This window comes from Equus caballus, chromosome 13, assembly GCF_041296265.1.
Source record: "Equus caballus isolate H_3958 breed thoroughbred chromosome 13, TB-T2T, whole genome shotgun sequence".
NCBI classification, from domain to species: domain Eukaryota; kingdom Metazoa; phylum Chordata; class Mammalia; order Perissodactyla; family Equidae; genus Equus; species Equus caballus.
The window spans coordinates 2,115,755-2,137,147 of record NC_091696.1 but is presented as its reverse complement, the minus strand read 5'-3'; the positions used below and the strand labels follow the sequence as shown (position 1 = coordinate 2,137,147).

Below are 21,393 nucleotides of genomic sequence, written 5' to 3'. Positions count from 1 at the left end.
GGCCTGCGGGCGGGAGCGCGCGGAGGGGCGGGGCCAAAGGCAAAGGGCGGGAAGAGGGGGCGGGGACAACGGAAGGAGGACCAATGGCGGTCCGGAGGAGGGGGTGGGAGAGCGACTCGCGGGGGCGGGGCGCGCTGGGGGGCGGGGCCTGAGGACAACGGGCGGACGGAGGGGCGTGGCCAGAGGGCGGGCGGGCCAATGGCGGCGGGGGGCGGGCCCGGGGCATGGGGGCGGGGCGGCGGGCGGGGGCGCGCGGCGGCGGAGGCGGCGGCGGCGGCGAACAAAGAGGCGGCGGGCGCGGGCGGCCGAGCGGAGCCGAGCGCAGTCGAGCCGCGCCGAGCCGGGCCGAGCCGGGCCGGGCCGGGCCCAGGAGCGCGCGGGCGATGCGGGTGGCCAGGCCGGGGTCGGCCGACCCCTGAACCGCGCGCCCCGGGCCAGCGAGGGAGCCCCGCGCGGCCACGCGCCCCAGCGGCCGGCCCGCCATGGCCGGGGTCAGCTACGCGGCGCCCTGGTGGGTGAACCTCCTGCACCGGCTGCCGCACTTCGACCTGCACTGGGAGACCACCAGCAGTCAGTTCCGGCCCGAGGACACCGACTACCAGCAGGTGACGCGCGCCCCCGGCTCGGGGGTCAGGGCCCCGGGTCACGGCCCGTCCATCCCGGGGGGGGCCCGGCCCCCTCCTCTCGAAGGTCCCCATCCGCCATCGGGGGTCACGGCTCCCTCCTCGTGGGTCGCAGGCCCCTTTCTTCTCGAGGGTCTCCTCCTGGGTCGCGGGTCTCTCCTCTTCGAGACTCTCAGAAGCCCCCCATCCCCCATCGAGGGTCCGCGGCCCTCCTGCAGACTCGAGCCTTCTTGTCTGGTGTCAGTAAGGCCTTCCTTTCTGGGGGTACGTGCAGCTGCCTCCTTCCCCTCCGTGGAGCCCTCTCTACCAGCTGTCAACTCCTGCCCAGGCCCCTGTCCATCACCTGGCCAGAGCCCCCCCACCTCCCAGAGGACCCCAGGGTGCTGAGAGCAAGCTGATGCCGGACAGTGCAGAGGGTGCAGCCGGCCCCTCACCCCCAGCGGGGGATCCCACTCACTGCCAGGCTTTTGGTGGGCAAGTGGCCTAGGCAGATCCTGGGCGGGTAATGACCCCCTGCCGGGCAGCCAGGCAGTGGCATGTACACACAGTGCTGTGTGCACTGTGGTGACACCTGGCCTGCCCGGAGACCCAGCTGCCAGTAGCCCCCGAGGGAGGGAGGCCTGGCCACGGGGACACCAGGTGGGCCTCAGTCTGGAAGGCTGGAAGGGAGCTGGGCCTGGGCAGAGTTGGGGGGAGGGGCCTTTTGCAGCCCTCTCCCCAAGTGATCAGGCTTTCCCCCTGGAGCCCTGGGCTGGGGTCATGCCGAGCCCCAGTGCCACCCCCATCGCCGCCGAGCCACTGCCATTCAAGTTCAGGTCAGGGGACTGGGCTGTGGGTGTTTCCTTCCTGCCTGGGGATCTGGATTCCAGAAGCCCATGCTTGGTCACTCGGAACACCTCTGGTTTTCTCTCCATTGATCCCTGCAGAGCCCCTGGGTGGGGTGGGAACAGCTGTGCTTGTCAAGATGGCCTGGGAAATCCGGTATTCTGTGGCCCATGCCACACCTCGCCTATTCAGAACTCTGTCCTCTGTGGCCTTCCTGACCCAGAGGAGGAGAACCGTGAGCAGAGGGTGAGGGCCCCGTGGGTGCCCTGGCTCTGCAGGGGAGCCCGCCGCTCCCGGCCTCAGTGCTCACCTGGTGCCTGCTCCCCAGCCCCACTGATCTGTGTCTAAGCAGGTTAGAAAAGGGGCAAGGGATTGGCCCGGGCACGCCCGGAGACAGCAGGATTTTTATAAAACCCAGCACCCACATTCTGGAAGCCCAGTTCTAGGGGCTGACCGGTGTGCAGGCAACAGCTCTGTGTGCTCCCCAGGAACTTCACGTGTGCTGGCTCTCCTGCCTGTCCCCAGGGGCTCCGCTTCGGCGGGCCAGGAGGCTGTGCCGTACATTAGGAAGTCCTCTGCTACTTGTCACTTCCCAAGCTCCAGGGCAGCCCCTTGGGCCCCCGGGGTGTCTGTGACCCCCACAGAGCTTTGCTGCTGACCCGTGGCTGCCACCTGCCCATGCTGCCCACCCACGGTCAGCCTGGCTGCCGTCCCTCTGGAGCGCCCAGCCTCGCATGCACCCTCAGCTGGGAGTCCAGGACGCGTGGTGGCTGGTGATCGAGGTGCCGATACCTGAAGCCTGTGGAGGCCCCCTCCGCTCACCCGGCCTCCTGAGGCGCCCTTAGGCCCTGCGAGGACCCTGGTTTCTGCCCCGGGCCTCTGTTCCCTCCCTGTGGGAACAGAGCGCTGTGGGAGCTCTCTGACTCACTCTCTCTCCTGCCTCCTCTCCGAGGAGCAGAATTAGCCACTGAATAATTCACAGTGTGGAAACCAGCCCGTCTCCATCCCCCGCCGCCTCCGCTCCTGCACGGGGGTGGGGGGTGGGGGCTGTGGAGTGAGCCAGACCTGGGCGTGCGTCCTGCCTCTGCCCTTCTGTGCTGGTGCTTTTGGGCAAGCGCTTGACCTCTCTGAGCCTTCCTTGCCTCATCCTGATATCTGGGCTGGCATGCCTTCTTGGCAGGGTGGAGGTGGGGATGCGAGGGCCCCGTGCTCCTGCTCCGTGTTGGGCGTGAAGCACATGGAGCTCCCTTTCTGGGTGAGTGGGCAATGGGTCAGTGTGAACCGTGGCCCAGGGCCCCTTTCTGCCTCCCCTGGTAGAGCGTTCCTAGCTGTGGGGAGGCAGCTGCTCTGTCCCCATCGTGGGTGGTGGACCCCTCCTCCTCCTGACCCAGGGCACCCCTTTGGCCTGGGAGCCCGTCTCTATCCGGCCCCCAGCTCAGCTTGGGGGGGTCTGGCAGTCCCCTCCCCCATGTTCTGTCCTCTGGGCCGGGCAGGGGACAGGCGGGCCCCGGGGCGGGAGCTGGGTGCTGTGGCAGAGGGAGACCAGCCTTCATCCTGCTTCACTGTTTCCTGCCCTCGCCATCCACTGTTGGGAGCCCTGGTGAAACCCACTGGAAAACCCCGTGGGTCAGGCCCTGTTTCGGGGTGTGGTGTGGGCTGCGTGTCACTAACCCCTTCTCACACGAGCCTGGGAGGTGAGAACAGTGTCTCCGTGGCACAGATTTGCACACTGAGGCTCGGAGAGGAGACTGGCTCAGAATCACGTAGCGAGGAGGTGGTGGGGCCGGATCCTGGCCCGGGGAGTCAGCCCTGGGCGCCGCAGGGCCGGCCCCCTGCGGGAACTGTGAGCACAGGGGTCAGGAGCCAAAGGGGGCTGGTCTGATGACTCCCAGGGCCCCGGCTGGCCCTGCGCTGGGGGCCTGGAGCCTCCACTGGAGCAGGGGGCCTATTTGACATCCAGAGGTGCGCGATTTCTCCTGGGCTCAGGGCTCAGGCTCCCTCCTGGAGAGAAGGGGCTCCCGGCCGTCACACGCGTCTCCTGGGGGCCCACGGCGGGTGCCGAATGGACAGACCGTGGGAGGGGCTGCTGTGGGTCCTGCGGGGCTCCCCGAGCACAGCGCAGCTGAGTGGGGGGCTTGTGTTTTGAGGGGAGGGGGTGCAGGCCCAGGGGAGGGCAGGCTCTGGTGGTCACACGGCCGAGCTGGCAGGCTGGGCCCGGTGTCTGGGGACCTGATGTGACTAAGGCCGGTCTGTGTTCCGTGGTGACGTGGGGCCTGTCCCGGCTGCAGGCAGGTCCCGCAGCCTTCTCTTCGGGCTGGAGAGTGGGTACCCGGGAGAGGAGTGCCAGGCCTGGGCCCCAGCTCTGTGGGCCTTAGGTGGGTCCATCCACCCCTCTGGGCTCCATATGGGGGAGCTGCCTCATTTATGCCTGCCGGCCCTTCACGGCTCCCCCTCCCCAGCCTCCCCACACCCCAGGTGTCCTCAGGCAGAGGTCACACCCACTCTGTGCCCTCAGTCTCTTTCATTCTTGCTCACTGTCTCCACCAGTGTCAGGGGGCTAGAAGCTACACGTTGGTGGTGGAGAGCAGTTAACGGCTGTGTGGCGGGGTCGGGACAGGACCTGCAGGAGCCCAGTGGTCAGGGAAGGCTTCCTGGAGGAGGTAGCACCTGGGCTGCCATCCAGGCCATGTACGCCAGGAGGGCAGGGACTCGCCTGGAGCCTGGCATGTGCTGGGCACACCATCCCACCTCCCAGGTCAGATGGTAGCCCTCCCCTCCGGTTTGCCCAGTGTTTGGGGCCCCTTTCCCATTACAGCCCTGAGTGCTTGATGTTTCCATCCAGATCCTAAAGATAAGACTGAGGTAGCTGTGCAGAGACCTTTGGTAAGAGGGTTCCAGGTAGTGGGAACAGCATGTGCAAAGGCCCTGAGGCAGAGAGAAGCCTGAGACTTGGCCCGGAATAAGGGAGTCCCTCTGGTCTGAATGTGCTGCTGCGGGAGGTGGTGAGTGCTCCAGCCCAGACTGGGTGGCCACTCAGGGGATTTGAACTCTGGGTCGGGTGGCCGTCAGGGGCCACTGTTCTCCTGGGAGAGACCACAGCACCTTGGTTTAATGCTGCGACTCAATCAAGGTCAACTGTGTGCTGACTGCAGGCTGGTGGCACAGCAGCCACATCCTGTGGGTGGGGCTGGCCCTGTTGTCATCCTCCCCACTAACCAGAAAGAAATTTGGTCTGGTTAAAAACAGCGTTTATCACCTCTCTTCTAGTTTACAAAAGTAATACACTTTCACGGAACATTTAGAAAACAGGAAGGAGCATGAAGACAAAAAAAAGTCCCTCCAGCTGGAGTTTGTCCCTGCCCTTACACGTCGGGGGCGGGCATCGCGTCAAGCTGGAGGCACACCTGGGGCTCTTTGACACCTGCCGGTAGCCGTCATGTGTGTGGGACCCTGTCCATGGTCCTTGGTTCCTGATGCTTGCCAGCGTCCCACAGTACCAGTCAGGATGCTGAGGCTGCAAGTGACAGAGACATACCGAATGTGACAGCGCCCCGGGGAGCTGGGTGGAAGCTTCTAGAGTCCCCTCTGCCTGGACAGCAGCTGACAAGCTGGACTTTGGGGGTGCAGGGCCCAGGCATCGGTGGGTGTCCGGACAGGGAGCCCCGGCTGGGCCTGACTGACCCTGGCTGCTTCCCTCTTGGCCAGTGTCAAAGTCCCAGGTGAGATTCCGACTGGCCACGCAAGGGTCACGGGCCTGCCTTTGGCCAGGGGAGGACCAGGCCGTTGGTTGCCTTGACCACCAAGTCTGCACCTGCTGGGGGTGGGTGTTGGGGTCAAACTCGACCTGTCCTCCTCCCGTATTGGGTGCAGAGTCTGTGTCACCAGGCCCTGCTGAGGGCCTTCAGGGGCACCTGGTTTTCGAGGGTCTGAGGATGCAGTGACAGGCTGTCTCCCCAGCACCGTACTGCTTTGCCTAGGGCCATGTGGGGAAGGGACGTCAGCTGGTTGGGCCCCGGCCAGGGGCTCTTGGTCAGGCTCTTGGCCGGCTGCTCTGTGGCTCTGACCCCAGGCCATGGCCGCTCTGCTGACGGGGCTCCTGGTCTGTTTCGTAAGCGTTTTTCTGGGGAGCCGCACAGTGGGCCTGGGGGGTGGATGCCACCACCCCTGCGGAAGTGAAACGGAAGCCACCGGCTGGTCCTTGTCCGTGGGCCGCAAGATGTGGGCAGGCTCCTGCTCTGGCCCGCCCCCTCCCTCCCCGTGGACACAGGAGTTTCCAAGTCTGGGGGAGAGGCTTCCTGGGTCCCCCCAGCAGGTGCTGGTTCAGGGGAGCTCAGCAGGTGTTGGGACACCCCCCTGCTCCCCCGCTGCTCTGCTGGGTCCTCGGCTGAAGAAAAGGAACTGAATCTGCAGCCCAGGGGCTGGGTCACAGATACGAGAAGTGCCCCATGTGGCCCCCCCAGGATGGGGGCACGTGACAGAGGGCGGGCAGTGGCAGGATCCGTGCCTCCCTCCTGGGGTCTGCAGGGAGCCTGGCCGGGTTGCACATGTGGCCCTCAGGTGGCTCTCAGGGGCTCCCTGTGGTCCTGGGGAGGGTGAGGACCCAGCCCCACAGATGGCCATTGGTGCTCGGTGTGGCCAGGCCCTGAGGGCACACACTGGGCGCTGTGTCGCCCAGAGCAGGGCGCCACTCTTGCTGCCAGAGTCAGGGGCACTTTCCAGAGGACGCCCCCGAGCTAAGGTCCTGAGTGCCTGGGCCTGCCCTGAGCCCCTGCCAGACGCGGGATGGCAGATGCCCCCAGGATTGGGTCTGCTGCCTGCCCAGCAGGTCTCCCGAGGGGTTCCTGGCACGGTGCACGTCTGCTGGGGCAGTGGGTGGCCCTGGCACTGTGGACGGGGCTGTGAGGGCTGTGGTGGGTCTGGGTCAAGGCCAGGCCTCCAGCCCAGTGCCCGGGGCAGGAAGGGGGCTGCACTTGGTGCCAGCTGGCCATGAGGCCACTCTTGTTCTTGTCCAGAGCCAGGGGAAGGTGCCTGGGTGTGGGATGTGCCCTCAGGGAGCAGGGCCAGGTGGGAATAGAGCAGCTTCATGGGCCAGGTCAGGAGGAACCAAGGCGTGCTGGGGTCTGTGGGGGGCTGTGGGACGAGGCGTGCAGGGTCAGCAGGGGGTTGGGGGCTGCAGGACAAGGCGTGTGAGGTCAGCAGGGAGCTGGGGGCTGCAGGACAAGGCGTGCAGCGTCTGCAGAGAGCTGGGGGCTGCGTGGCCCCTCGGGAGCCTCCCTTCCCATGGCCCCTGCACAGGCCTGGGCCCCTGTGAGTCCAGGTGGCTTATGCACACAGGCCACCCTCAGCCCTCAGTTGGCGTGCCCCCCGAGGAGGCTGGCTGAGGCTGGGGTCCCCACAGGAGGGGCGGGTGGGATCTGGGATGGGTGTGCCCGGCGAGCCGTTTGCTGCCCCCAGACTACCCCTGGCTGAGGTTGGCCTGTGTCGGCCAAGGGTCTGGGGGGAGGCCGGGCCTCTGCCTCGTGGGCCCCTGTGCGGTGACTCCTGGTGGGCAGGGCAGCGCGGCACTCTGAGGACACGGGGGCTGGTCTGTGCCGCGCGGTGGCCTGGACTCAGCGTGGGGGGGGAGCTGGGACGGAGAGGGGCCCCTGGGCTCCAGCGCGGCCGGCGGCTGCTGGCTGTGCTTTCTCCCAGCACAACCACGAGCTCACCGTCATGGAATTCGCGAAACCCAAGCCCGCTCCGTGGAAAATCTGTGTTTAATTTCTGGCCGGCATCTGGGGGCCGCAGCGGAGCATGCAGGAGGGGCGGCCGTGCAGCCAGCCCGGCGCCCTCCGCCTGCCCGGGAGGGTCGGGTCTCTCGCGGAGCTTCCTCGGGAGCCCTGTGCCCGCGCAGCCCCCGCTGGAGGTGGTGGAGGGCCCCCATCTGTCCTGGCCCTGTTGCCTGGAGCCCTCACTGCCGCCTGCACTGCAGGCTCCCGCCTGGCCCCGCCAATCTCAGCTGCCAGCGGGCCCTCAGGACGCAGCTTTGCAGCCTGGACCTTGTGCCGGGCCTGTGCTCACACCGTCCCCTCTGGGAACCCTTGCTCCACCTCTCAGGGTGCCCTGCTGGCACCGGCTCACTCTGCGATGGCAGCTCAGGGGACCCTCCTGAAGCTCCTGCACCCCCGGGTCCTCTGCCGGGCTCCCACAGCCTCTTCACCCTTTGCTCCTGGCTGAGCTGCCCCTCAGGGACGGCTGTGGCCGGGAGGGGCGGGGCCCAGCCGAGGTGGGGCCGTGGCTTCCCCGAGGCTCCCACTGTGCAGGCCCGTGGGCCTCACTGGGCCCTCTCACGCCTCGGTAGTGGTGGGACCTCAGGCTGTGGTCACGCTGGCCTGGGCTGGGATCCTGGCTGCACCCCCCCAGCCGTGTGACCTTGAGGAAGTCCCCTGACCTCTTGGACCCCCCTTGACCTCTTGGAGCCTACCAGAGTTAGCCCTGGCTGGCAGGTCCCCAAGTCTCCCCAGCCCACGGAGAGCCGGCGCCCGGGGGCACGTGGCTCCCCTCAGCTGGGCTGGCTGAGGAGGCACACTGCTGTGGCCGGGACGTGGCCTCTGGGGCTGGGTCGAGGGGCAGCCGTAGGCCCACACTTCCCATCAGAGCAGAGCCCCTGTGAGGGTCTTGGTGGGACAGGGGCTCCCCTGCCTGGTGTGGGCTGTGGTGGCCTGCAGAGGGCTGAGTGTTCGGGCAGCTCTCAGGGTCCATTGCTGAGGGCGCAGAGGCTGCTCTCCCAGCAGGCGGTTAGGGGGTTGTGTTCAGCGGGCCGTTCGTCTGTGGTGCCGGTGTGTGTTCTGAGTGTGGCACGCTCTCCTGCAGCTTCCATGCCAGGTGCTGCCAGGGGCTTTGGGGACACCCAGCTGGTGGCACATGGACGTGCTGCCCTGGGTCATGCGTGGCCCTCCCAGCCTGGTGGCCTGGGGCCTCTCGGTATGGCCTGTGCTGGTGCCGAGCCTGGTGTTCTGCACGGGGGCGTGCACGTGCCTGTGGCTGACAGGCCATGTCCAGGCCGGGCCGGAGGAGTAGAGCCGGCAGGAGCAGGGTAGCGGTGGGGCATGGAAGGGACCGGCTCGCAGCCTCCTGCTCTCACGCTGTGGTCTCCCGTCTGTGGGACGTGCTGAGCCTCCCACTGCAAAGCTTCAGTAAGATTTGGTGGCACACAGTGGCCCCTCCCCTCCAAGGGCTGGCTTGGGGCCCCCTTGCAGCCAGACTGCCAACAAGCTTGGGGCTGAGCCAGGGATCCCCCTACCCTGCAGGGCCGGCCACCTGTGCAGGGAGCCAGCCTAGGCTCACACGGCGGACAGCTGCTGCCCTGGGCCCCTGCCTGCCCCCTGTCCTCCACCAGGGCAGGAAGGACCTGCTGGGGCCAGGCTCCTGTTGGGTCCCCCGACAGGCCTCAGACCTGGGCCTGGGCCTGACTTGGGCCAGGGTGAGGCTTCAGACCCTGAACTCTGGCTCACTGATGTTTCCAGAGTGGGTGGGGGCTGTGGGGGCGTCAGGGTTCCGGGGAGAGTGTGTGGGCCCCGGGCAGGGCGGGGCATCCTCAGTGGATACACAACGGCAGGGGCTGCAGGGGCCTTCAGGAGGTGGGGGCCATCAGGAGGGCCACGCGGCCACCACAAGCGCTCGCTGCTTGTGCCCTCCAGCGTCCTGGTGCTTCAGGTGGCGGACAGCCAGCACTGTGGCCGGCGGTTGGGATATGGACTGAGCGTCTCGCCTCGCTGACCGCGTGCTGACATCACCTCCCTCAGTGGTGGAAAATTCCATTTGGTCAGAGCCCAGATGCTGATCAGACATTTCCCATTCTCTTTGTGAATGGGCCCGGGAGAAGCAGAGGGAACGCCAGCCTGTGGACGGGAGGCGGGGCTGCTACGGGAAATGCCAGCAGAAGGTTGTTCTCTGGGAATCTGGCCTCGGGAGACGGGGCAGAGGTCATGCTGGGCCTGGGTAGGAGGAAGCAGCTGCCGGTGCTGGGCTCCCCGATGCCTGGCTCATGCGCCCTGCCGAGGACAGGCCCTGCTTGTTTGTGGGCAGGCTGGGACCCTGGGCTCCAGGTGCCGCCCTCCCCTGAGTCCCAGAGCCCTGTTGTGTAAACCAGAGGGTCCTGTCCCCTTCCCATGGGGGCCGAGCGAGGCTCTCCTTGTCCCGGCCCCACAGTCTGCCTTTTGGGGCCGTGCTGGGGAGCCACCCAGTGGGATCACTGTTTAAGGCCAGCCCTGTCTGGGAGGAAGCCATCCTGCCAGAGGGAAGGCTGCCCCAGTCGCTTGGAGCTTTTGGTGGGGAGCAGGGAGCTCCCGTGTTCCTGAGCGCCCATGGTGCACCAGGCCTCAGAGCCGAGGGGCACCGGCCCTGCAGATCGCTGAGCGTGGGGAGGCCTTTCCAGTCCCCGCTGGGGGAGGTGTGGGCGACAGACCCAGCGCAGAGTCAGGAGGGCTTCCTGGAGCGGGGCAGACAGACCTGGAAGAGCCAGGCAGACAGTCCTGGAAGGGCGGGGCGGGACCTCGGTTGCCTGCACGCCTGGCTTCTGTGTGCGGGGCTTTGGGGGTCTTGCGGGGACACCTAGGCCTCTGCCTGTCACTGCCTCCGGGGAAGCCTCTGGACTTACCTCTCCCGCCCTTGGGTACCCCTCTCTGAGCTCCAGGACACTTCTCACCCTTAGGGGCCTGGCCCTGGGGTTCCTTGGGCACTGGTCCCACCCTTGGCCCCCCCTTGACTGGGCTCTGTGAGGCAGGGATGGGACGGGAGTGGCCTCCTCGCCCTGGGCAGGAGGCTGTGTCTGTGTGTGAGGCTGCCTCTGGCTGGCCTTGCCCCCTCCCAGCCTCCAGCAAGTGGCCAGTGCCCAGGTGCTTGACCCCCCCCCCAACCTGCCGGCAGCCACCAGGAGCTTCCAGCCACCAGCAGCTGTTGCTGCTGCAGCTGAGGGGCTCTTGGGGCAACACCTTCCCATGCGTGTGAGTGTGAATGTGTGTGGGGACATACATGCACGTGTGGGGTTGCATGTGCATGTGAATGTGCATATGGGTGTGGATATATGTGTGTGTGAATGTGCATGTATGGGTGTGAACGTGTGTGAATGTATGGGTGTAGATGTGCATGTGTGAATATGTGGCCATTCATGTGCGTGTGTGAACGTGTGTAGGCATGAATGTGTTTGTGAACGTCCGTGTGGGCATGCCTCTGTGGGTGTGAACGTGCACGTGTGTGGACGTGTGTGTAGGTGTGAATGTGTTTGTGAACGTCCGTGAGGGCATGCCTCTGTGGGTGTGAACGTGCACGTGTGTGGACGTGTGTGTGGGTGTGAATGTGTGTGTGTGGGCATGAACGTACGTGCATGCGTGGGCCTGACCGTGCGTGGCAGTGAGTGTGTGCACGTGTGGGCATGAAAGTGCACGTGTGAGTGTGGCCATGCACACACTCACCTTGTCTGTGAGCGCCCTGGGCTCCCTCCCTTCTGGCAGCCAAGGAGCCCACTCTGTGTCCCCAGCCCACCCGGCTGCCTGGAGGCAGAGCTGGCCCTGGGAGCAGCACCCCGCAGGGCACTGACTCCCTGGGGGCTCCCACGGCGGCGCTGGTCTAAGCCTTTACCCGTCTTACCTCGTTTAACCCTCACGGTGACCCTCCTAGGAGAGAGGCGTTGCTGTCTCCGTTGTGCACGTGGGGAACCTGAGGCACAGAGGCTAAAGTCATTGTCTCAAGGTCCCTTCTAGACCCAGGCAGCAGCATTTGAACTGTGGCACTCTGTTCCCCGCAAGCCAGTGTGCCCCCTTGGCCTTTGGTTTCTGGGGGTGGCTGCGGGGGCACAGGTGGTTCTCGTCTTCGGGTGGTGAGACCCAGGGTGTCCCTCCCCTTGATTTCAGCTCCTGGGGGACGGGGCACCAGCAGGGACTGTGCGACAGCACTGTAAACCGGGAGGGGCCCAAATCAGCCCTCCTGGCTCGGGGACCCTTCTCCCGTGTGACAGCTGGGGAGAGGACTCGGGCGCAGAAAGCAGCAGGGCCTGGCCGGGAGCCACAGAGACCCACGTGGCTGAGCTGGGCTTGGACCAGGGCCCTCCCACGCCCGCAGAAGGAGCTACTAGCAGGTTTCTGGTTTTGTGTTTTAATTATAAAGGTAGTACGTGTTCATGGTTTAAAAAAGAAAGAAAGAAAACCAAAAAAACCCCAACGACAAACCAAACCAAATCAAAGCTGTAGAAGATCCGAGTGCGCCTCCCGCCCTCCCCACTTCCCTGGGGCTGACTGTGGCCGGTGGTTAAACACCTCCGGCCTCTCCCGGGGCCCTCTTCCCTGACCGCCCCCTGGACGAGGACGTGCCCGCTCAGGGGGCGCCGGGGCTCTGTGCAAACTCAGGCTCGCCCAGCGCCCCCGCCTCTTCTGCGTTTTCTGTTGTTCACCGCCTGTCTCACGTCCAGCGGGCCGCACCCCCTGCCCCCTCCCCCAGCCCCGCAGCTCGGATGCCAAGGCCTGGAGCAATGGCACCTGACGCGGTGGTTCCCAGAGGGGCGTTTCTCAAAGGAGCGGAGGGCCCGCGGTGCAGCCGCCCCACCTCGCCCCGCCCCGCCCCGGCTCCAGCCCCGCCCCCTCTAGCCCCAGCCCGGCCCCTGCCCCCGCCCCCGGAGCTTCGCCCCAGGTTCTGGGATCTCGTCGGGCCAGTGATGCTTATCTTGACTCAGTTTTCTCATCTGGTAAATGGGAGTGGGTGGTCCTGACGCCACCGAGGCGGTGATGTGGGCCTGCGGGCTCTTTGATGACTCTTGTGAGGGCTGGGCTCGCTCCCCACCAGGCTGAGCTCCAGCCTTGTGCCAGCCTCGGGGCGGGGGGAGAGAGGGGCTTTGGGGGCCCCGCTTGGGTGCCTCTTTGGGTTCCGTCTGTCCTGTGCCGTGATCTCCAGCTTCCTCACTCCGGGAAGGATTCCCTTGAGAGGACGTGTGTAGATACATTTATTTAAGTATCAGACCCAGCCAGCTGTGTTCTAGACATGGGGTTGGGACCCAAACAGGACAAAGAGGTGGGCCCTGCTCTCCGGGGTTGTTTCCCACAGGGAGTGGGGGTCGGGGAGGGGGATCAGGAGGTGGCATGGGGTGGGGTGGTGTGGGGGTGCTGGCTACTCCAGCCAAGGGCCCCTGGAGGCCTCTGAGAGCAGAGGGCAGCCTCCAGCGGGGGCTGGCAGCTCAGGGCAGATGGGGCTGCTCGACGTGGCCCGCAGAAGCGTGGGAACCAGGGCGCGCAGGGTTTGGAGGGGGGCCCATTCCAGGTGGAGGCGTCTAGGTGGGGGTGTGGTGTCGTCTGATTGAGGGTCTGGGAGGGTCTCTCAGGAAGGAGCCTGCGGGCAGGGCAGAATAGAGGCAGGCAGGGGTGACAGGACCTGGTGACTGACTGGGGGCTGGAGGATGGCAAAGGTGCCCTGGGGACAGAGGGTGGCCTTGGTTATGGGAGTACAGATGTCCCTTGTGAGCCGTGGCCCTGGCAGCAGTGGTCTCTTCTGCTCTTTGCCTCTGACGTAGGAGGAAGGCAGGGCCTGTGGCATCTCTGGCCGGGGTCCAGCCTGTGCATGTGAGGGCACACCTAGGGGACACACAGACCATGCTCTTCCAGGCACCCTAATATTCACTGTCACCGGTGCAGGGCGGGTGGGATGGGGAGAACGTGGTGCTGGATGCCAGGCCCCTTAAGGTGAGCGCCCCCCGTGACTGGCCTTGGCCTTCTGGCAGGCCTTTGACTCCTGCCTGGAGACCCCCCACGGCAGCCTCTCCCATCTCCCCATGTGCCTTGGGCAAGGCCCCTCTGGGCCTTGGCGTCGCCTCTGTGACATGAGTGCCCTGGGACCTCGAGGGAGCCTTGTGCTGACGAGGTGGCTCTGGTGCCAGCCCCCTGGGCCTGCTCCCCTCCCCTCCCCAGCTGGTGGTCAGCGCCCAGCAGGCCCAACTGCCAGTGCAGGGGGTGGGCGGCTGGACCCAGCCTGAAGGAGGGAGTGGAGGGTGGTGGCCCCCAACACCCTCTGCACCCAGATTGCTTGTTCCTGGGCAGCACGGGGCAGCCAGCCAGGCCAGGGCTGTGGCCTGTGACTCCAGCCTCTTGGTGGTGTCCTGGCCTTCCCCAAGAGGGGGCCCCCACCCTGTGCCTCGTGAAGCGGGCAGAGGCCCAGTCTCCAAACAGCACCTCAGCCCCGGGGTGGCTTTGGACCGTGGCTGTAGGGCTGGCCCTGGTCGGTGCCTCCCTGGTCAGGTGGAAGGTGGGAGAGCCCCACCTCAGGGATGGGGGTCAGCCAGGGATGGTGGGCCGGGCAGGAGGCCTTTGGGGCCAGCTGGCTATTGGGAAGGCAGGGAGTGCCATCCCCTGGGAGACAGCCTCTGGGTGCAGGGCTGCCATCCACTGGTCCCAGTGCCTCTGTGGCTGAGCCTCTTGTCCCAAGGGGGCCCGCAGGGGGCAGGTGGGCCTGGAATGTTCCACCCCCAGCGGCTCCCCAGGCTCAGGCCCCAGGGACAGCCACGTTGCTGAGTGTTCGGACGTGGGGAAGGAGGGTGTTTCCAGGTTCCCCTGAGGCCCAGGCTCTGCAGCAGTGCAACCGAGGGCAGCTGAGGGGGCCCCGTCATCACACCATGACTCCAACAGCCCCTGGGGTGGGCCCCTCCGAGTGTCAGACCTTCTGGGTAGTATTTACTTGTCCGCGCCATGAGGTGCACATGGTCAGGCCCAGCCTGCAGCCTGGGTCAGCCTCCACTCCCACCCCAACAAGGGACGGGTGCTGAGGTGCCCAGAGGGGCCATGATGTGGGCACGTGGGTCCTTCCTCTTCTCTGCAGCCAGTTTCTTGATCAGTGAAATGGGGTGAAGCACTGGACCAGGGGGGTGGGGCTGGCGCCTGTCCTGAGCTGTGTCCCTGTTTCCATCCCTACCAGAGAGGGCTGAGCCCACAGCGGGTGTCACGGCTGGATCAAGGCAGCTGCTTCCCATGGGGGACGCCAGCCCCCGTGACAGGAGGGTGCTGGGGGGGGGTGGCACTTCCTCCTCCCCTGGTGCCTCCCCGGACGTGGTTGGAGAGCTCTGGGCCCTTCAGGCTACTCAGGGCTCGCTAGGGCGGCCAGATCCAGAGCAGAGGATGGGGACGCCATGCTGACTGCCCCTCCCGAGGGCCCTGCTGTGTGTGGTCTTTCCCGAGACTGTGCCCACCTCTTCTGGGGAGGCCACGTCACCCTCTTCTTACAAAAGAGAAAATTGGGGCTCAGGGAGACTAAGGGCCTTCCTCGGTCATGTGGCCATTCAGCAGCTGTGCTGGCCCTGCCCAGGGGCCCCTCCTCACCCACTGAGTGTCTGTTCTCTGGCCAGCACCTCCTCACAGGGCCTGGTTGTGGACCTCTGTTTAAACATCCTGCCTTGGGCTCTGGGGCCCAGGAGGTGACAGGCTCCCATGGGGAAGGGCACAGGGCCTGGGAGGGGTTAGGAGAGGGGACCTGGCCCCCTTGGCTTTTCCAAGTGGGGCTTGGGTCAAGTCCTGGTGTCTGGTGCAGGGTTGAGGACGTGAGTCTGGGGTCTCAGGTCTGGGTGACCGCAGGCGTGTCACTCAGGTGTTGGGAGCCTCCGTCCCCAGGCTGGGGGAGGGTTCAGTGGGAATGTGTGCCTGGTCCCTTGGCCCGGGGTGCGGGTGAGATTCGCTCGTACTGTGTTGCGAGAAGAGCCGAGGCGGGGCTCCACGCCTCCAGCGCCGATTCCCAACCGCCCTGCAGGCGCTGCTGCTGCTGGGGGCCGCCGCGCTGGCCTGCCTCGCCCTGGACCTCCTCTTCCTGCTCTTCTATTCCTTCTGGCTGTGCTGCCGGCGGCGCAAGAGCGAGGAGCACCTGGACGCAGACTGCTGCTGCACCGCCTGGTGCGTCATCATCGCCACGCTGGTCTGCAGGTGAGCGCGGGGCGGGGCCGGGGGGCGGGGCCGAGGAGGAGGAAGGCGGGGCCGAGGAGGCGGAGTCAGGCGGGGCCGAGGAGGAGGAAGGCGGGGCGGGGCCGAGGAGGAGGAAGGCGGGGTCGGGGGCGGGGGCCGAAGAGGGGCGGGGTCAGGGGCGGGGCCGAGGAGGAGGAAGGCGGGACCGGGAAGGGGCGGGCCGGACTGCGCTGTCATGCCGTCTCCCTGTCTCAGCGCTGGCATCGCCGTGGGCTTCTACGGCAACGGGGAGACCAGTGACGGCATCCATCGGGCCACCTACTCGCTCCGCCACGCCAACCGCACGGTGGCAGGGGTCCAGGACCGCGTGAGTGGCCGTGTGATGGGAAGGGGGCTGGCTTCCTGCTTCTAAATCCCCTGTGTGTGCCTAACCGTGTGAGGAAGCCCGGGTCGGGCAATCGAGGGGTGGCATGTGCGGGGAGCTCGTCTGTGCCCCGGCTCACGCCGCCCCTGGCCTGGCAGGTGTGGGACACGGCCGCTGCTCTGAACCGCACAGCAGAGCCCAGCCTGCAGAGCCTGGAGCGGCAGCTGGCCACGCGGCCAGAGCCCCTGCGGGCGGTCCAGCGGCTGCAGGGTCTGCTCGAGATGCTGCTGGGCTACACAGCTGCCATCCCATTTTGGAGGAACACGGCTGTGTCGCTGGAGGCACTGGCTGAGCAGGTGGACCTCTACGACTGGTACAGGTGCGGCCCCACCGGCCCCTTGCCCTTGGCTTAGGCTCACCCAGCACCCAGTGCCTGCGGTCTTATGGGGGGAAGGGAGGGGCCGGGCCTCCCCAGCCTCCGTGGCAGGAGTCCCCCATGGGGACGTCTTTTACAAGAGCAGACGCCAATCCCCACATTCCACAAATGCGGGTGGCTGCCCCTGCGGGCCCCGGGCTGTTTGCCCCAGCCCTGCCCAGCGTAGGGTGGAGATGCCTGGCCTGCCTCGGCACCCCTCCCTCCCGTCTCCTGGGTCTGGCCCACACCTGCTGTGTGCCCACAGGTGGCTGGGCTACTTGGGGCTTCTGCTGCTGGACGTCGCCATCTGCCTGCTGGTGCTGGTCGGCCTCATCCGCAGCTCCAAGGGCATCCTGGTCGGGTGAGTCTGTGGGTCCGTGGGGCTGAGGGACGGGGTGAGGCACCTGTCCTCGTCCGCCCCCATCTGCGGGCCCAGCCTCGGTCTGCCCAAGGGTGGGGCTTCCTGTGGCGAGGCCCTGCTATCATGCTGCTCCCTCACCCTGGCCTTTCACCGCTGTGGTCAGTGTCCGGGCATGCCTGCCCAGCCACCCTGAGTTCCTGCTGGGCTCCCCCCTGAGTCTGCACGTTGTAGCCCAGAGACCTGAAGACCTGCCCAGGTCACTGTCCCCTCCGTCCTTGGCCAGAGGCGGGCTGGGCTCAAAAGCTGCCTCTGCGGCTTCCTCAGCCGTCCACTGAGGGGAGGTGGCTCAAGGTGCCTCCGTCTCCTTGTCTGAGAGACAGAGTGACCGCTCATCTGTAGGGTGGCTGAGGTGTTGTCACGATCCTCACTGGACAGTTGAACTGCCGTGTCCTGGCTCCTACCTGGGCCAGGCGCTGGGAGAGACCAGTGAGCACGCAGGCCCCCACCCACATGGTGCTCACAGGGGTGGCGTGCCTGTATCAGAGGTGAGGGCGCCGGGGAGAAAGGAGAAACAGATGGGGGAACGGGCAGGTGGCAGGGCGGTCTGTAGCATGCTGGCTCCACGAGGACACCTGAGGGGGAGGGGAGCTGGAGGGAGGCCCGAGGGAGCAGGGACACTTGGACATGTGAGGAAGGGCGCTCGATGGCCAGTGCGAGGGCTTGCAGTGGGTGCGTGAGGGGCAGCGGGAGGCCCGAGTGGCTGGACCGAAGGCTGTGGGGAGGAGGGGAGGTTGGGCCTCCGGGGAGCCGGTGGTGTGGTCTGTGGCATTGCCTACAGGGTTTGAGCACAGGCAGGCCTGGGCTGGTCCAGTGACAGGCCCCACCGGCCGTGCTGTGGAGAGCAGGCTCGGGCCAGGCTGAAAGCCGAGACCGGGCATCCGCGGGGGAGAGGGGCCGCAGTTGGGGGCTAGGAGGCCGCGTGGCTGGCCAGGCCAAGACCCACTCTCCGTGCCCCTACTCTGAGCCCTCTGAGCCCCAGCCCGCCCCGGAGGGATTCCTCTGGGCCTGGCCCTCGGGCCTTAGGCTAAGTCCAGCCCAGGGAGGAGCCGTAGCCCCTGGGTGGGGGGACCCCCAGGTGTGCCCTGGGACCTGGTCCTCTGGCCTGCAGCCTGGCAGGTGGTGTGGCCCCCACCCTCTGGCTGGGGGGCTGCTGATCTGCTTTCTCTGCCCCAAGGGTCTGCCTGCTGGGGGTCCTGGCCCTGGCCATCAGCTGGGGCTCGCTGGGCTTGGAGCTGGCTGTGTCTGTGGTGAGTGGTGGAAGGACTGGAGCCCCATCTCTGGGCCTCAGCGTGGGGGCGGGGGAGCAACTCCTCTCTCCCACCCTCCCCTGGGACACCGAGGTCCCGAGATGGGTGGGGGCCTATCCACGAGCACACAGCGAGTCAGTGCCCCCCAAATTCCTACTCCACCTTCCCGAGCTGAAAGCAGACCCTGGAGCCCAGGCTCTACCCTGAGAGCTGAGGGTTGGGGGCCTGGCTTGGTCACCCCTTTTCCTTGCCCACACCCACCCCAGGGCTCCAGCGACTTCTGTGTGGACCCTGACACCTACGTGACCAGGATGGTGGAGGAGCACTCGGTGCTGAGTGGAGGTGAGTCTGCGGCCACGTCTGAGCTGGTACCCCTGTGGCTGGGTTGGGGAGACCCCACTTAGTGAGGCTGAGGCTTCCCTGTCCTCGTGGGCCCTCGGTCTGGGGGAGGCAGGACCCACCCAGATAAGGAAGCCAGTGAGTGGACAGGAGCACCTTCTACCAGGGGAAGGCAGTGGGGGGAATGAGGACAGGCACTGTGTGAGGCCAGTGATGACGTAGGGGTGGGGGCAGGTGACAACAGTCTGCATCAGAGCAGGTGGCCTGCCAAAGAGGTTGCATTAGAATTGAGCCAGAGAAGGCTGTGCATCTTGTGCAAAGGCCCTGAGGCAGAGACGAACTTGATATGTTTGTGAGGCAGAAAATAGAGCTCTTGGGAAAGGCGAGGGTCAGGAGGCCAGCAGGGCCAGGTTGAGGTCAGGAATTTTGGTTTTATTCTAGGGGGGCCTGTTGGAGGGTGGGAAGCAGGAGAGAGATAGGGTCTGTGATTGAATTTCCTTTTCAAAGATTCTTCGAGCTGCTTCAGCCATGAGGGGGGTCAAAAAGGGAGGCAGGGAGCCTGCTGCCTTCCTACAGGCAGGAGATGGAGCCTTGAGCTCTGGAGCAAGAGCTGACGGGACTTCCCGAGAAGCTGGGCGTAGGGGAGAGAGGAATTGAGGACGCCAGTCTCTGGTCTGAGCAGCTGTTGTCTCAGGCCATGGACTGAGTCGGGGCAGAGAGGTCTGGGGTTGGGGCTGGGTGTGGCACACGTTGGACATCCGGGAGGCAGGCCGGTGTGGGGCTCGGGGGCTCAGGATGCGGTCAGAGCTGGAGGGTGCTGAGCTCGGTGGTTTCCCCTGATGCTAGTACTGCATGCTCCCCGAGAGAGAGAGAGAGAGAGAGAGAGAGGCTCCCCCCTAGGGACGGGGCTGCTGAGTGGCCTAGAGATGCTGGCCGTCACAGGACTGTCCTCCAGCCTTTGCCCGAGAAAGCCACTGGGAACGTGTGGGCTGGCTTTTAGTTTATTTAGTCGAAGGAACCGTTTCCACCGAAGCCCAAGGAGCCCCCTGGGTGGGGGCGGGCCTCTCTCCGGGGGCCAGCAGGGTTAGTGACAGCTGTCCTTGGCCTCGGTGCCATCAGCCTGGCCTCTCCAGGTCCTCGCTACCGAGGGCTCTTGGGTTCTCAGCCGGCATGAGCAGCCCCAGCCTCCCATGGTGCGAGCTCCTGCCTGTGGGCGCAGGCTGCCCTCGAGGCCGTTGTGCTGGCTCCGTTCACAGGTGGCTAAAGCTCCGTGGGAGCCCAGACCCGAGGGGCCGCACGCTGTGTGGCACAGGGGGCTGCCCTGGGCTGCAGCCGGCCCTCATCCTGGGCTGAGCCCCATAGGGCCCCTGAGAAGGGAGGCACCTAGAGCTCCAAAGCCAGTGTTACTGTTCACGGGTAGGGCCCTGAGCCCCCAAGGGAGCACGGGGCGGGGAGGCAGTCAGGGTCCAAGGGTCCTCCGTCGGCTCCAGCTGGGCTCGAGTCTCCGCAGGTTTCCAGAACCAGAATTGTAAGGGAATCCCCATCTTTCAACAGTGGACGCTGAATTGACACCTGTTTTAATGGGTATGAGGCAGACTGGCCATCTGCGTCCTGGGCCCTCTAGGCTGCGACCTCTGGGCTGCGTCCCCTCCTCTTTGGGGGGACTCTCTGGCCTAAGACCTGTTGTTCTGCCCAAGTGGCTCTTCCCTGGGGTCTTCTGACTCCCTGCCCACCCCCAGTGCCCTGTCTGCTGCTCTAGAGGGAGGGGTGGTATGAGGCTCCCCCCAAAGAGAGGACTGTGCACGCTGGGGGGGCAGTGCTTGGAGCAGAAGGGTCTGGGTCCCCAGCCCTAGGCTCCCTGGAGGCCACACCCCTCCTGCTTGCACACACACGCAGATATATGACATGTACACGCAGACATGCATGTGTAGACACCCCCATGTGCACAGGCGCGCACACAGACACATGCATAAGACATGCACACACATATGTGCACACATGCAGAAGTGTACATGTAGACACATTGTGAATACACTTGTGCACATACACGTACATGCACACAAACTATATACACAAGCAAGCACACGCACAGACACAATCACACAACATACACAGATGTGCACACACACAGACACGCATGCACAGATGTGTGCGTGCATCCACGTGTCCCTGGGAGAGCGCACACGGACACACACACGGACCCACAGCCGGCAGCAGTCGAGTCGCTCAGCTGCCCTCTCCCTCCGCAGAGATCCTGCAGTATTACCTGGCCTGCTCGCCCCACGCGGCCAACCCCTTCCAGCAGGTGAGAGCTCGGCTTCTGCGGCCCTGCGAGGCCCGGGTGGGGGCAGCGTCCGAGCACCGTGTTTACGTGTGCGTGAAGAGGCCAAGTGGGCCCTGGCCCCACAGCCAGACCTGCCAGCCCACCAGGCCCACTGTTGTGCCTCTCAGAGCCCTGGGACCCTGGGTGCCCTTGGGAGGCAGCTGGGCAAACACCGTGTGAATGTCGCTACCTGCTCCCGGGGTTGCCGGCCTGACGCCCTTGGTGCAAGCCTTTTGGGGTGGCCTGTGTAATGCCCCCCAAGTCCCCGGGACCCCTTTCATTTCTCAAGTTGCCCTCGGCCATCCATGCAGGGCAAAGCCGATTGTCTAGCGGGCGTGGAGGGACCCAGGGGTGCCTCCCTGTGGGGGGTCCTGTGCCGCTCTGTGGAGTGGCTGGACAGGTGTCGTCATGGTGGGATCTGAGGGGACCCTGTAGCTGACTGTCCGTCACTCCAGTGATGGCACGGCTCTCTGGAGTCCTGACGACTGTCTCTGCTTTAGAGACACCGTCCTCACGGTGATCTGTGTCACCTCTGAGTATGGGGGGAGCTGAGGAGGAGGGTCCCTGGGCCCACAGAGCCCAGTGCCGGCTGCCCCGCTGGTCCTGGTGCAGCCCACCCGCCCTTGGAGCTCGGTGGCCTCACAGGCTGACGCCCCTCAGTTGGCAGCAGCCTGGAGCACCAGTGCTTGTCTGCCCCGTGTGTGTGTGTGTGCGCGCGCGTGCAGGGGCCTCGTGGGGTAGACACGGGCTGCCCCGGGCCCCACGGGACTCAGCCGGCCTCTCCGTGGAGCAGAAGCTGTCGGGCAGCCACAAGGCGCTGGTGGAGATGCAGGACGTCGTGGCCGAGCTCCTGAGGACCGTCCCGCAGGAGTACCCGGCCACCAAGGTGAGGGCCGCGGGCCAGGTGGCGGGGCGCGAGGGGCCCGTGCAGT

General features: G+C 65.9%; 1 protein-coding gene and 1 long non-coding RNA gene across 3 annotated transcripts in view; one reads left to right on the top strand and one right to left on the bottom strand.

Annotated features, from left to right (window-relative positions):
• The first annotated feature begins 342 nt into the window (after nt 1-342).
• TTYH3 (tweety family member 3) overlaps nt 343-21,393 on the top strand; it is a 31,770-nt gene continuing 10,719 nt past the window's right edge. For both annotated transcript variants that reach the window (XM_023655159.2, XM_023655158.2), the window contains exons 1-9: nt 343-605; nt 15,204-15,373; nt 15,608-15,719; nt 15,875-16,095; nt 16,397-16,492; nt 17,727-17,799; nt 18,066-18,141; nt 20,388-20,443; nt 21,255-21,347. In XM_023655159.2, the coding sequence (XP_023510927.2) occupies nt 483-605; nt 15,204-15,373; nt 15,608-15,719; nt 15,875-16,095; nt 16,397-16,492; nt 17,727-17,799; nt 18,066-18,141; nt 20,388-20,443; nt 21,255-21,347 (1,020 nt within the window). In that variant the 5' untranslated portion in view covers nt 343-482. The remainder of the gene's footprint in view (nt 606-15,203; nt 15,374-15,607; nt 15,720-15,874; nt 16,096-16,396; nt 16,493-17,726; nt 17,800-18,065; nt 18,142-20,387; nt 20,444-21,254; nt 21,348-21,393) is intronic.
• On the bottom strand, nt 4,680-11,440 carry LOC138916966 (uncharacterized). Its single transcript, XR_011424237.1, has 2 exons — nt 11,076-11,440; nt 4,680-4,962 (listed from the first exon to the last, which is right to left on the bottom strand). It is a non-coding gene; the product is annotated as an uncharacterized lncRNA (long non-coding RNA).